Source organism: Canis lupus, chromosome 37 (genome assembly GCF_011100685.1).
Source record: "Canis lupus familiaris isolate Mischka breed German Shepherd chromosome 37, alternate assembly UU_Cfam_GSD_1.0, whole genome shotgun sequence".
NCBI classification, from domain to species: domain Eukaryota; kingdom Metazoa; phylum Chordata; class Mammalia; order Carnivora; family Canidae; genus Canis; species Canis lupus.
In genome coordinates, this window is record NC_049258.1 from 22,327,762 (window position 1) to 22,339,774 (window position 12,013).

Below are 12,013 nucleotides of genomic sequence, written 5' to 3' on the forward strand. Positions count from 1 at the left end.
TGTTGGGATGTTGATTTGGAATTGCATTAAATCCATAGATCAATTTGTGGAGACTTGACATAACCCTTCTCTACCTTTCAAGGTTGATCCTGTCTGGTTTCCACCACCTTTTGGTTGCTCTCCAATGGTTTCAAAGAGATTTTGTAATATTTTTGTCCTGTGTTCATAATTATCTGTAGGAGGGTTAGTCAAATATATGTAATCTACTCTATCCATAAGGGAATCAGGAACACGTATAAATATCATAGGAAAATTTCTAGTCACTGTTTCCACTTCTTAGTTTTTGTTTTGTTTTGTTTTGTTTTGTTTTTCAGTCAATTCTAGCAAAGTGTAGTTTTTTTGTTCCTAGGAATTTGACCATTTTGTCTTAAGTTTTCAATATTGTTGGTACATAGTATTCTGAATTTTTAAAGTGCCGTTTTATGGAAGTTTTGAGGTGGACACAATCAAATTAGTTAAACTGCTTGTCATCCAAATACATCTCATGATCACTAGTTTATCTACTATTTCCCCACTTACTGCTCAACACTGATTATTGTGAAGCACAATATAGGTATTTCTTCTGCAGATATTTAAGTTACCTCTAAAAAAATTTTAAGTAGCATTTTACTCTTTAAAATATATAATAATGCTTATCTGCTGAGAGGGCCAAGAAATAATGATACCTCAGTAGCAATGAGCACACCTAGTGCCAAATTCATGGTTTCTAATGTCACACCAATAAAAGGATTCAGGAGTCCTTAGAGAAATAGCTAACTCTAGGACTAACTAGGACAGGAAATAATACGAGATAAGACTACTGGATCGCTTTACAGTGCCAGAAATTAAGGAAGTACTTTAAAAATAGACACACAATGATGCGAGTATGTCAAAGGACATAGGAGCAAACCAAAAGAATTCCCAATAGCCAAAACTGGAATCACTTAAGCAGTGAAGTAATGTAGTGTTGGATTATAACCCAATCAATGATTTTACGGCTGTCCTAATGAATCATTGAATATATGAATGGAGAATAAATCTGTGCAGAATTTTAAGTAATTTATATAGATACTCCACTTTGAAGAAGATGAGCATAACTCCCTACCCCTTAAGTGCAGACTGCATAGTGACTTTTTTCCAAGGCATGTAGCATGGAAAGGGTTAGGATAAAGGAGTAACTAGAGCAGAGAGATCTGACCAACAGGACCTCAGCCAGGTGATGAGGGTTAAATAAGCATGTCACGTATGTAATGTGTACCTCCAAATGGAATTGTCTCTTTACCTCTGTGGTCTTCCCAAAAATCTACAACTCCAGTTCAGTCATAAGAGAAACATCCGGCAACACCCAGTTGAAGGACAGTTTACAAAATACCAGTACTGAAAACTCAAGATCTTCAAAAGCAAGGGAAGTCTGAGGAACTCAGTCTAGAAGACACTGAGACATGTCAACTAAATATAATGGCTCCAGGATGGACTGCTTGAACAGAGGAAGGTCACCAGGAAAACAAAAGTACGAATGACGTATGTTTTAGCTATTGTGAGTCACAGTTGATTTCTTAACTCTAACAAGGAGAAACAGTATAGGGCATATGGGAACTCTACCATCTTCACAATTTTTTCTATAAATACAAGTATTAGAAAATAAAGTATTTAAAAAATATATATAACCATACTTCAAGTATCACATTAAAAGTCATCCCAGTTCTGCAGCACCTTTGTGACTCAGTCGGTTAAGTAACTCTCTGGCTTTTGATTTCAACTCAGATCATGATCTCAGGGTCCTAGGATCAAGCCCTGCATCAGGCTCAGTGGGGAGTCTGCTTGAGATTCTCTTTATCTCCCCCTCTCCCTGCACTTCTCTCAAATAAATAAATAAATCTTTTTTTAAAAAGGCATAACAATTCTTAATATCAAATACTCAGTCACTTTCCACATTAGCTCCCCCCCGCCCCCCCCAAGTTTGTTAGTAGTAAGATCCAAGCCTGAGACACATACTGCATTTGACTGGTGCATCTCAAGTCTCTTAGTTGACTGATTCCTCTTTTTAAATTTTTATTTATTTTTTGCAGTGAATTATTGAAGATACCAGGGTTTTGGTTCCATAGAGTTCCCAATATCTGAATTTCGTTGTTGCATTCCTGTGATGTCATTTTATTACATTTGTGCCTCTGTTCCTTTATTTCTTTTAAACTGATAGTTGTAGTTTAATGATTTTTAAGTTTAATCTATCAACAGTAGAGAAAGATGGATTGAAACCTCCCCCTGTGAAAATGAGTTTACTGGTTTCTCCCTGCAGATTTATAAATGTGCTACATGTATATTTGAAGCTAAAAAAGTGCTTGCATGCATTAAGTTACTATTTTTCATAGTGATTTTATTATGTACTAACTCCAATCCTACTAAAAATTTTTTCTTAGATAAAATATATAAAAAGTTATTTTATATAATATAAACATAGCGAGACTAGCTCTTTTTTGGTTTATATATGTCTATTACTTCTTTCATTCTTTGGTGCTCTTATGCCTTAAGTGCAGATATATCTGAAATCTGTTTTTGTTTTAAATGCAGTTTGCCAGCCTTTACCTTTGCATTCAGCTCATTTATATTCATTTCAGTGATTGATATTTTTGGACCCTGCTTATATCATCCTATAAAGCTTGAACCACTTTTTATTTCCGCTGTACTATTGCTTTAAATTTATAACTGTATTTCTCCCATAATAAGAACTTCCACCTGCTTAATGAACATTTCCCCGTTCCCACCCCACAAAACTCCCATAAGATTGTTCCTAGACTTTCAGTTCTGGGTTGAATGAGAGAGACATTTTCTCTTAGGTTTTTTTTTTTGTTGTTGTTGTTGTTGTTGTTGTTGTTTCTTAAGACAAGCTTTCCAAAGTTTCTGTTAACCTTTACCTCACATATCTCTTGCCATCTCTCCTGAGTTTATCTCTCCTCATGTAGAAACTGTATATAATGTGGTCTACTAGGCACAAATCCATTTTAAAAAATAAATTCTAATGAATCATAGCTATGAAAAGTGCATAAAACCCCTACCGTTCGGGGCACTTGCATGGCTCAGTTGGTTAGACAGCTGCCTTTGGCTCAGGTCATGATCCCAGAGTCCTGGGATTGAGCCCCACATCAGGCTCCCTGCTCAGTGAGGAGTCTACTTCCCTCTGACCCTACCCCTCTTGTGCTTTCTCCCTCATTCCCTCTCTCTCAAAGAAATAAATAAAATCTTAAGAAAAAGAAAAAAACACCTACAGTTTAAAGATTAATTTATAAACAAACACCTAGGTCACCACTAACCAGGTCAAGAAAATAATTTTCCCATACCCACTGGTATGTATGTTCTGGATTTTTTTCCTATTTTTTCCCTCCAGAATACTACCTTGTGCTTTTTATGATAATCACATGTTTTGCCTCTCACCAGTTGTGTGATCTTGGGCATGTTGTTTGACCTCTTGCAGTTTGTTTCCTCACCTATAAAATAGGAATGGATTTGCTCTTGAAGAGGGTGAGTAGCTCTCAGTTGAAAGCACTTCTGGTTAAAACCACACAAAACTAGTTTGTCAGATTCAAGACCCAACTCTGCTACTTAGGAGCTGTGTGATGTTAGGCAGTTCTACTCAGCCTTTCCCTCACTTTTCTGTTTGTAAAATGATAACAGTACCCACCCTGTAGGGTTATTATGAGAAGTAGATGAGACAAAGTATGTAAGAACACTTATTAGAACACCACCTGGAACATAAAAAATACCATTTGTGAAAAATGCTAGGGTCCCCTGGGTGGGACAGACGATTAGGTAGGTGTCTCTTGATTTCAGCTCGGGCTGTGATCTCATGGTTGGTTGTAAGATGGACTCCTGTATCAGTCTCTACACTCAGCACAGAGTCAGCTTGAGATTCTCTCCCTCTCCCTGCCCCTTCTGCTTGTACTCTCTCTATCAAATTAAATAAATAAACAAATAAATAAATAAATAAATAATCTTTTAAAAATGATAGTTATTATTCATAATGCTTTTGTGTATATGGAAGCATATGGAAGGTAGTGGAGGATGATATTAGTGCATGGAAATTGCTTTAAAAATAGTGTATATTTGTAGAAGATGTTTTTCAGTTTCTGAATAGGTAGCCAAAAGATTTCTGAGTTCTTTAAACCTTCCATCTACTCTGTTTCCCCACACCTCACATCTTATCAATAAATAAAAGGATATTACAGAAACTTTCTATAAATAAAGTGGCATTTTCTTCTTTTTTTATTGAAATAAGATTCACATAACATAAAATTGACCATTTTAACTATTTCCTAATGTACAAGTCAGTGATTTTAAGTGCTGTATATTCACAAAGCTGTATCACCATCACCATTGCTTAGTTCTATAACATTTTCATCACCCCAAAATGAAGCCCATCCCCACTAGAAGTTATTTTCTATTCCTTCCCCCTGTCCCATTAATCTACTCTCTGTATTGGTTTGCCTATTCTGGACACTTCATATAAATGGACTCTTATGTGGCCTTGTGTGCCCGACTTCTCTCATTTAACATAGTATTTTCAAGGTTCATGTTGTAGCATGTTTCAGAACTTCATTCCTTTTAACAAATAGTATTCCATTGTATGGATATATCCCATTTTGTTTATCTCATCCTAAGTTAATACACATTTGGATTGTTTCCACCTTTTAGCTATTATGAATAGTGGTGTGATGAACACGTGTACAAGTTTTTTTTTTAATATATATTTTGTTTATTCATGAGAGACACAAAGAGAGGCAGGCAGAGACAGGGGCAGAGGGAGAAGCAGGCTCCATGCAGGGAGCCCAATATGGGACTAGATCCAGAAACTCCGGGATTACACCCTAAGGTAAAAACAGAGGCTTAACCGCTGAGCCACACAGGCATCCCAAGTTTTTTTTTTTTTTTTCTTTTTTTTAAATTTTTATTTATTTATGATAGTCACAGAGAGAGAGAGAGAGGCAGAGACACAGGCAGAGGGAGAAACAGGCTCCATGCACCGGGAGCCTGACGTGGGATTCGATCCTGGGTCTCCAGGATCACGCCCTGGGCCAAAGGCAGGCGCTAAACCGCTGCGCCACCCAGGGATCCCGCATCCCAAGTTTTTATGTGAACATATGTTTTCAGTTCTCCAGGGTATATACCTTGGAGTGGAGTTGCTCGATCCTATGGCAATTCTGGGGTTAACTTTTTGGAGAACCACCAAACTGTTTTCCACAGCAGCTGGGCCATTTTACTGCTCCACTAGCAATGTATGAGGGTTTCCATTTCTCCACCAAGGCAGCATGTCTTTGAGTCAAATATAGCTTTTCAGCACTTGGCTCAGCATCTTACAACTAATGCTAAATTACACAGATCAGTAGATTTCATTGTAAAGTCCTGTCCAGTGGTTTGCTGGCAGAGGCAATGTTTGTTTCTGGAACAAAATGGTAGTTTCCAAAGTATCTTAATGCAAAGATAGAAAAGAAAAGACCAAGGGAGAATCTTTAGCCTTCGTTGTATTTTATCTAAGAGGAGTCTGTCGTGGTGGGCAGTGTGCAGGACATGGGATTCCGGCCCCCGTGAGTACAGGTTGCCAACAATCACCTGCTGGCTGCCTCCCACAGCCTCCAAGCTGTGCTAATTGTGGGCCGCTGGGGGCTCCACACAGGAGCTATTTCAGAGATAAATTTGGCTAATATTGTTGAAACCCACATGTCTCTAAAGAGTAAGTGAAAAGGAATTCAAGGAAATGTAGAATATCATTAATATGCTTTAATATCATACCTACTACTAAGAAATGTTAAAAAAGGAATTTCTGTTTTTGGCTTTCAGCGGAAGCACCATTTCTCTGCTCCTTTATTGTACTATTTTCTTTCCTTCCTTTTTAATATATAGATTTTTGTTTGGAATTCAAATTAATCTCTTTTATTTTAATGAAGATATGGAGTGAGACAATGTAGCAATGACAACAGCTCTTATTTCAAATATGAGCACCATATACTCTTTAAAAAGAGTTTTCTTAGAAAAATCCACGGCAGTGCAAGGTCATCTTTGCACGGCTTCTGCTTTATCAGCCTTTATGGTTATCTTTAAATGTTCCCAAATATGAGAAATCCCAGGAGTGGTCTTATTTTTTTTTTTTTTTAGTGGTTGAAATGTATCTCCTGAAAATGGGATTTTTTAATTGTAGCCTACCAGTTTCCCTACCACAGTAATGGGAATTTACTGAATAGGAAGCAATTTCAGTATTTAAATGTGCTCATTTGATGTTCCTTAATCACTTTAATGAGTTTCATGCAACTAGAAATGGAATAGAATTTTCAATGGAAATATAATTAAGTAGAAAAGTCATTTCCTATACTTGTAATTTCCACGTGATCATTTCTTTATTCACTACCTTGGAAAGTGTGCCCCACAGACTTACAGTGATATTATTATACATATTAATTTGCATCATTCACTTAGGTCATTACAGCTGAAAACAATATAAATACACAAATTTTGTTACAAATCAAATGCAGCAAGGCAAAGTAAAGCTTCAAATCTACAAATTTTCTTTTTAAAATCTGATTTTACCTGATTTTTTTCTTGACTTGGCAATTTCTTGCCTGAAAACAGATTGGTCATTTAATTATGCCTTTTCAATCTGGCCTGTTTAAGAATTCTCAGGAGAAGTATCACGAGTCAGTAAAAACTGTGAAAGAACTTTGGAAATCCTCTTAGTTCCCATGTTTGAACAATTTTGCTGAGAAATAGTAAAAAAGAAAATTTTACCATTCTTGCATTATGATGCCAAAACATAAAATGTGCTTAATTTGTTCTTATTATTGAAATACAGTTACTGATTCACTACTGAAAGTTTATTTTAAGATGAATATATTTCTTTTGAGACTCTAGCAGACATTCTGGAAAAAGTGGTATTTTTAAATCTTAAATGTAGAGCTCGTGTCTTTTCCATTTCAGAGTATAAATTGTCAAAAGGGATTGCTATTCATTTGATTAATATAGTCCAAGCGGATTTACTTAAACTCACATTTGGGAAAGATAGTTCTAGGTTTGCAGATAGGCAAGTGGTGCAAAACACATTCTCAACTGATAGCTGCTTTTTATGTTTTAAGATACAAAACTTTTAAGCTTTTAAGCAAGATGGAGTCGAGGTATAGACCTTCACCCGCATGGTACCCGGGGCCCCCTCTTCATATATGAAGACAGAAGGACCAGCCTGTTTTCCCTCAGGCCTGCATCTTAAATGGTGTGTAGATTTATATTGAGTGACCAATGATGACACTTTATGTGAGACAGTCATGTAACAGTGCCACAATCTCTTCCTGTATCTTTCTTTTTTTTTTTTTTTTTTTAACATAGAGCTGCTGCTACCTTGGTCATTACTGCCCTAATAAAACAATGATTAAGAATATTAAACAGAAATCTAGGGTTTGGGTCTGTGTCTTGCTAAGGGAAACTAATCTGAGTTGCATTCTTTATAAAATTAGACTGCAAAACCTCCTCCCAGTGAGATATTAAATGTCAGGGCATTTTATAAACTAAATCAATTCAAATGTGAGATTTTTTTTTTATAACAAATGAACCCTGAGGAAATCTCTTTCTATATTTAGTCTTAATATTCACTGACATTTTTTTTTAAAGATTTTGTTTATTTATTCATGAGAGACACAGGGACATAGGCAGAGGGAGAAGCAGGGTCCCCATGGGGAGCTCAACGAGGGACTTGATCCCAGGACCCTGGGATCACGCCCTGAGCTGAAGGCAAATGGTCAACCACTGAGCCAGCCAGGCATCCCTCATTGACAGATACTTATGGAAATATTTTCTTTGATTACACAACAGTGAATAAGAAATATTTTCCACATCTTGTATAGTATGAATTACGAATATTTGCTAACTAAAAATTAACTATTTCCAGTGACAATATTTACTATTCTAGATTCCACAGTTAATCTCAAAGTTTTGTTGTTTCCCCAAAGTTAAATCGAAAAGGAGATATCCTTTGTCGATCAGGAGTTTGCAAACTCTATTCTGCTGGGGCACCCAGAAAGTGTCAGCTGGCAGGAATCAAGATGAGTGGGGTTGGGGTTCTTGTACCACACCATTTCCCTACAAGGAAAATCCTCTAGGATGTACTATTCAAGTAGCTTAACATCTCTGTCCTCTTTTTATCTTCCTTGTAGGTAGCCTCTTTGAATAGGTGTTTATTCAGTGAAGGGAAAAAAGGAGAGGGAGGGAGAGAAGAATGATGTTTGGAAAAGAATAGGGAAAGAAAGTTTCTTTCAATCCCACTTCTGAAGACCTGGCTAGCAAGTTCAACAAATATTTGAGTCCACTAAAATCTAGGAAAGCAGGAATAGGAAACCAGTTCCATTACTGAAAAGATGAAGTGACAAGAATGAATCCATTTTTGTATGAGATACTTGGAGAATTTTGTACTTAAATCTCCAAGAAGGAGAGAGCTGTACAAGATCTTAGGTTTTCAAATGCTTGCTGAACTGAAAAGAAACCTTCATGGGGATTCTTCTTTTCCCCCAAATTTCTTTATGCAAAAAAAGAAGCCACGACGTTCAAGTTGTGGAATGTAAATCTTTTATTAAACAGTTGTCTTTCCACAGTAGTAAAGCTTTGGCACATACAGTATAAAAAATAATCACCAACCATAATTATACCAAATTCCTCTTATCAACTGCATACTAAATGTCTTCAATACAATTTTTTCCATATAAAAATACTGGGAAAAATTGATAAATAACAGATAAGAGAAAGATATTTCTAGATCATTACTAGAATCTTTTGGAAAAGGTGGACACTGTGGATATTTTAAATATCACAGTAACAAGGATATGCCATTCTTACAATATTGCAGGCCAGTTAAGTGGAAGCAGAAGTGTTTGGGTAACTTTCCTACTTCAAATTCTGAGAAAATCATTTCAATACATTGTATATGTTGGTTGGTGCCTGTGCTTCCCTATTGATCCCAAACCAAATCACAAGTGAGAATCATTTCATTTAAAATACTGAGCGGTACTGAATACTTCGGAGCAAAACAGGAATGTACTGCCCTCATTTATGAGAAAAGTCTCAAAACACTCCCAGGGTGATGCTTGGAGAAGCTGTGAGTTGAGCTGAAGCTGGAGAAGTTACTCCAGAGCAAAGGGCTTAAGAAAGAAACACTCTAAGATGGGGTCTGCTAACATCACTCCAGTTTGGATGGACCTTGGCGGAGATCCATGCTTGTTTCTCTGGGTTGAAAATATTACTCCCGGGAATCTTCTCTGTCAGCCTGTACATCTAAAGGCATGAAGCACTCAATTGGGCAGTTGACATTCTGTTAAAACAGAAAAAGGAAAAAAAAAAAAACAGCACTGTTAAAATAGAAGCAAAATTTACCAAAAAAAATCCCGTAAAGTGTACAGAACAAAAGCGGGGAGGTTTTTATGACAACTATTTACAGAGAGGAGAGTATCTCTAGCTTCAAGAACTTAGCAATGAACTAGGCAAGAGGAGATATTCAATCAAGAGTTTCATACATTTGAACTTTCATTATGTCACAGGGTACAGTCTCCTCCTCAAGGCATTTAAGACTTTTTTTTAGAAAAAAAGAATATTGGGTTCATTCAGAAGAGAGCTGCCTACAGAAAGAGACTCCCTACTAGGTATCTAACCGCGTTTAGGGTAGAAACACTCAAGGTGCAGGTGCACATACAGTGTTTGTTCTCTGATGGTATCTTTGCGAGTACTGATTGTAGTGGCCGGTGGAGCCTTCGTGACCGGGTTCGGCCCCCGGTCTGCGGCAGTTGTCACAGCGCCAGCCCTGAGGGAACACAGGCATGAAGTCAGATGGGGTTTACAGTAACCTGAGAACATCACAGTTAGGGCTTGAGTTAACCAAGAGTTTCAGGTCTTACCCAACTGCCAAAGTATGAGCAGTTGACCACTAAGGAAGCTCTGAGGATGATTTTATGCATTTATAACTTATAGAATACATTTTGGCGTATTATTCATATCTTATAATTGCCCCTATCCACTTATGCTTTTCCTGCAATGTCCTCCTTTCTCTTCCTATTCAAACCCCACCCACCGGCTAAGTCTCGTTCCAGTCCCAATGTCCTAAGAAGCTTTCTGTACTAGAAGTCACAGAGAAGTTTTCTGAGAATCCTAGAGCTTTTTAAATGGGAGTTGAGAGCAGAGGGCCAAACACCCTCATTTTATAGGAGGAAACTCAGACCCAAAGAGTGACTTGCTCAGAGAGAGTGGGAGAGCCACACTGAACTGCTGGTGGATTTGGGACTGTCCCACAGCTGAGCAACTCCTGGCCATGCTCCTTCTGTCGTCACTTCCTTCTTAAACTCCCATCGCTAGACATGGGATGAAAGAGGGGACCAGGACCCAGTTGGACCCCTAAGACTTCTCTCTGAGATTTTTGTTCAAAGTGCGAGGAAACATGTTCTCTTTCACTGTTGCTCCGAGGCCTATAGGGGATAAACATGGGGCTGACAGATTCATATTTCTATCAGCAGGAGCCTTTGGAAAACAAAGCCAATACAAAGGAAGAAAGCACATGAGAGAGTGAGAGACTCTGAAGGCCACTGCTGGGGCAGCCCTGCAGCGGGCAGATCCTGGACTCTTCAGTCATGTGAGTCTTCTTTTAAAAGCCTAAACCAACCTGAATCCAGCTTTCCTCTTACAACCAAAAGAACCTTAAATAATACAATCACTTTCTGTCTTATACTGTCACTTAAATATTTCAGACATCTTTGTCATTTAAAAGCATATTCCGGGATCCCTGGGTGGCGCAGCGGTTTGGCGCCTGCCTTTGGCCCAGGGCATGATCCTAGAGACCCGGAATCAAATCCCACATTGGGCTCCCGGTGCATGGAGCCTGCTTCTCCCTCTGCCTGTGTCTCTGCGCCTCTCTCTCTCTCTCTCTGTGACTATCATAAAAAAAAAAATTAAAAAAATAAAAATAAAAAAATAAAAATAAAATAAAAGCATATTCCTCACGATACCTAATATGATACAGGTAAAAACCTACTTATAGAATCACTGAATCTTGCTTTCATATAAAAATGTAACAGTTTCCACTGCTGTCTTAAGTGTCTCATTTGGTACTTTCTTAGAACAGGTGTCACAAATGAAAGGTTTCATGTGCATAAATAATGAGGAGGCGCTAAAGCGAGACCATAGCCTACAAACTCACTTCTCATCACACATTTCTATACCAGTCGCTTACCAGAAGTGTTCCACCATCACACTCTTTTATAAGTGTTAATGAGAGACAGAGAGCACCTCCATAGCTTCTCTCTATCAGAATAGGGGGCCTCTCCCTCCCCACCTAACCACTAGAGGTGGAACGAGATCAGAGTAGTTTCCTCGGGCTGTCCCAGTCCTCAGGTGGGGGCAGACCCAGACCCTTGAAGACCCTTCCCTGCTGCAAGATTACTTTTCCTAAAAATCATTTTCCATCATACTCCCTCCCTTTCTTCTTGGACACTTACAATTGGCTAATGCCCAAGGCATCAACCAGTGAATCCTACCCTGGGGTAAGGAGCATGGTCTTCATGTATCAGAATGTGAGGAGCTATCGGAGGGGACGTTTTCACTGAAAACAAAAAGCATGTTATGTTCCATTCTTTTGAGTTACAAGAGTCATTTAATTTTGAAATTTCAAATAACATTAGAGGAAAGCACAGCATTTTTTTTATTATAGTGAAGGAGGGCACAGATTAGAAATGGTTGAGAACTTCTGGCTTAAACAGTAGGCTTCCAGGCCTTTTCATAAGTGGCCCACACTTCTTCCCATCTGATTTGTTACCACAAGCACTGAGCAGAGGGCTGGCTCACTAGAACCCACATATGCCCGCTCCTTCCCATCCCAGGTGGTATGCGTTAACTCTGGTCTTAGCCTATTTTAAACATCCGAAACCCCAGCCAGTGTATGCTGTTCCATGAAATGTTTCTTGCTGATTCCAGCCTACCTGAAAACTCTTTGTCAGACCCACTAAGAAACTCACTTAATTAAGCTTGA

At 38.2% G+C, this 12,013-nt stretch overlaps 1 protein-coding gene across 1 annotated transcript in view; it reads right to left on the reverse strand.

Moving 5' to 3' along the window:
* Window positions 1-8,551: 8,551 nt before the first annotated feature.
* FN1 (fibronectin 1) overlaps window positions 8,552-12,013 on the reverse strand; it is a 66,451-nt gene continuing 62,989 nt past the window's right edge. Inside the window, exons 45-46 of the mRNA XM_038585906.1 lie at window positions 9,692-9,799; window positions 8,552-9,313 (exon numbers count right to left, since the gene is read on the reverse strand). Coding sequence (XP_038441834.1) covers window positions 9,242-9,313; window positions 9,692-9,799 — 180 coding nt within the window. The 3' untranslated portion in view covers window positions 8,552-9,241. The remainder of the gene's footprint in view (window positions 9,314-9,691; window positions 9,800-12,013) is intronic.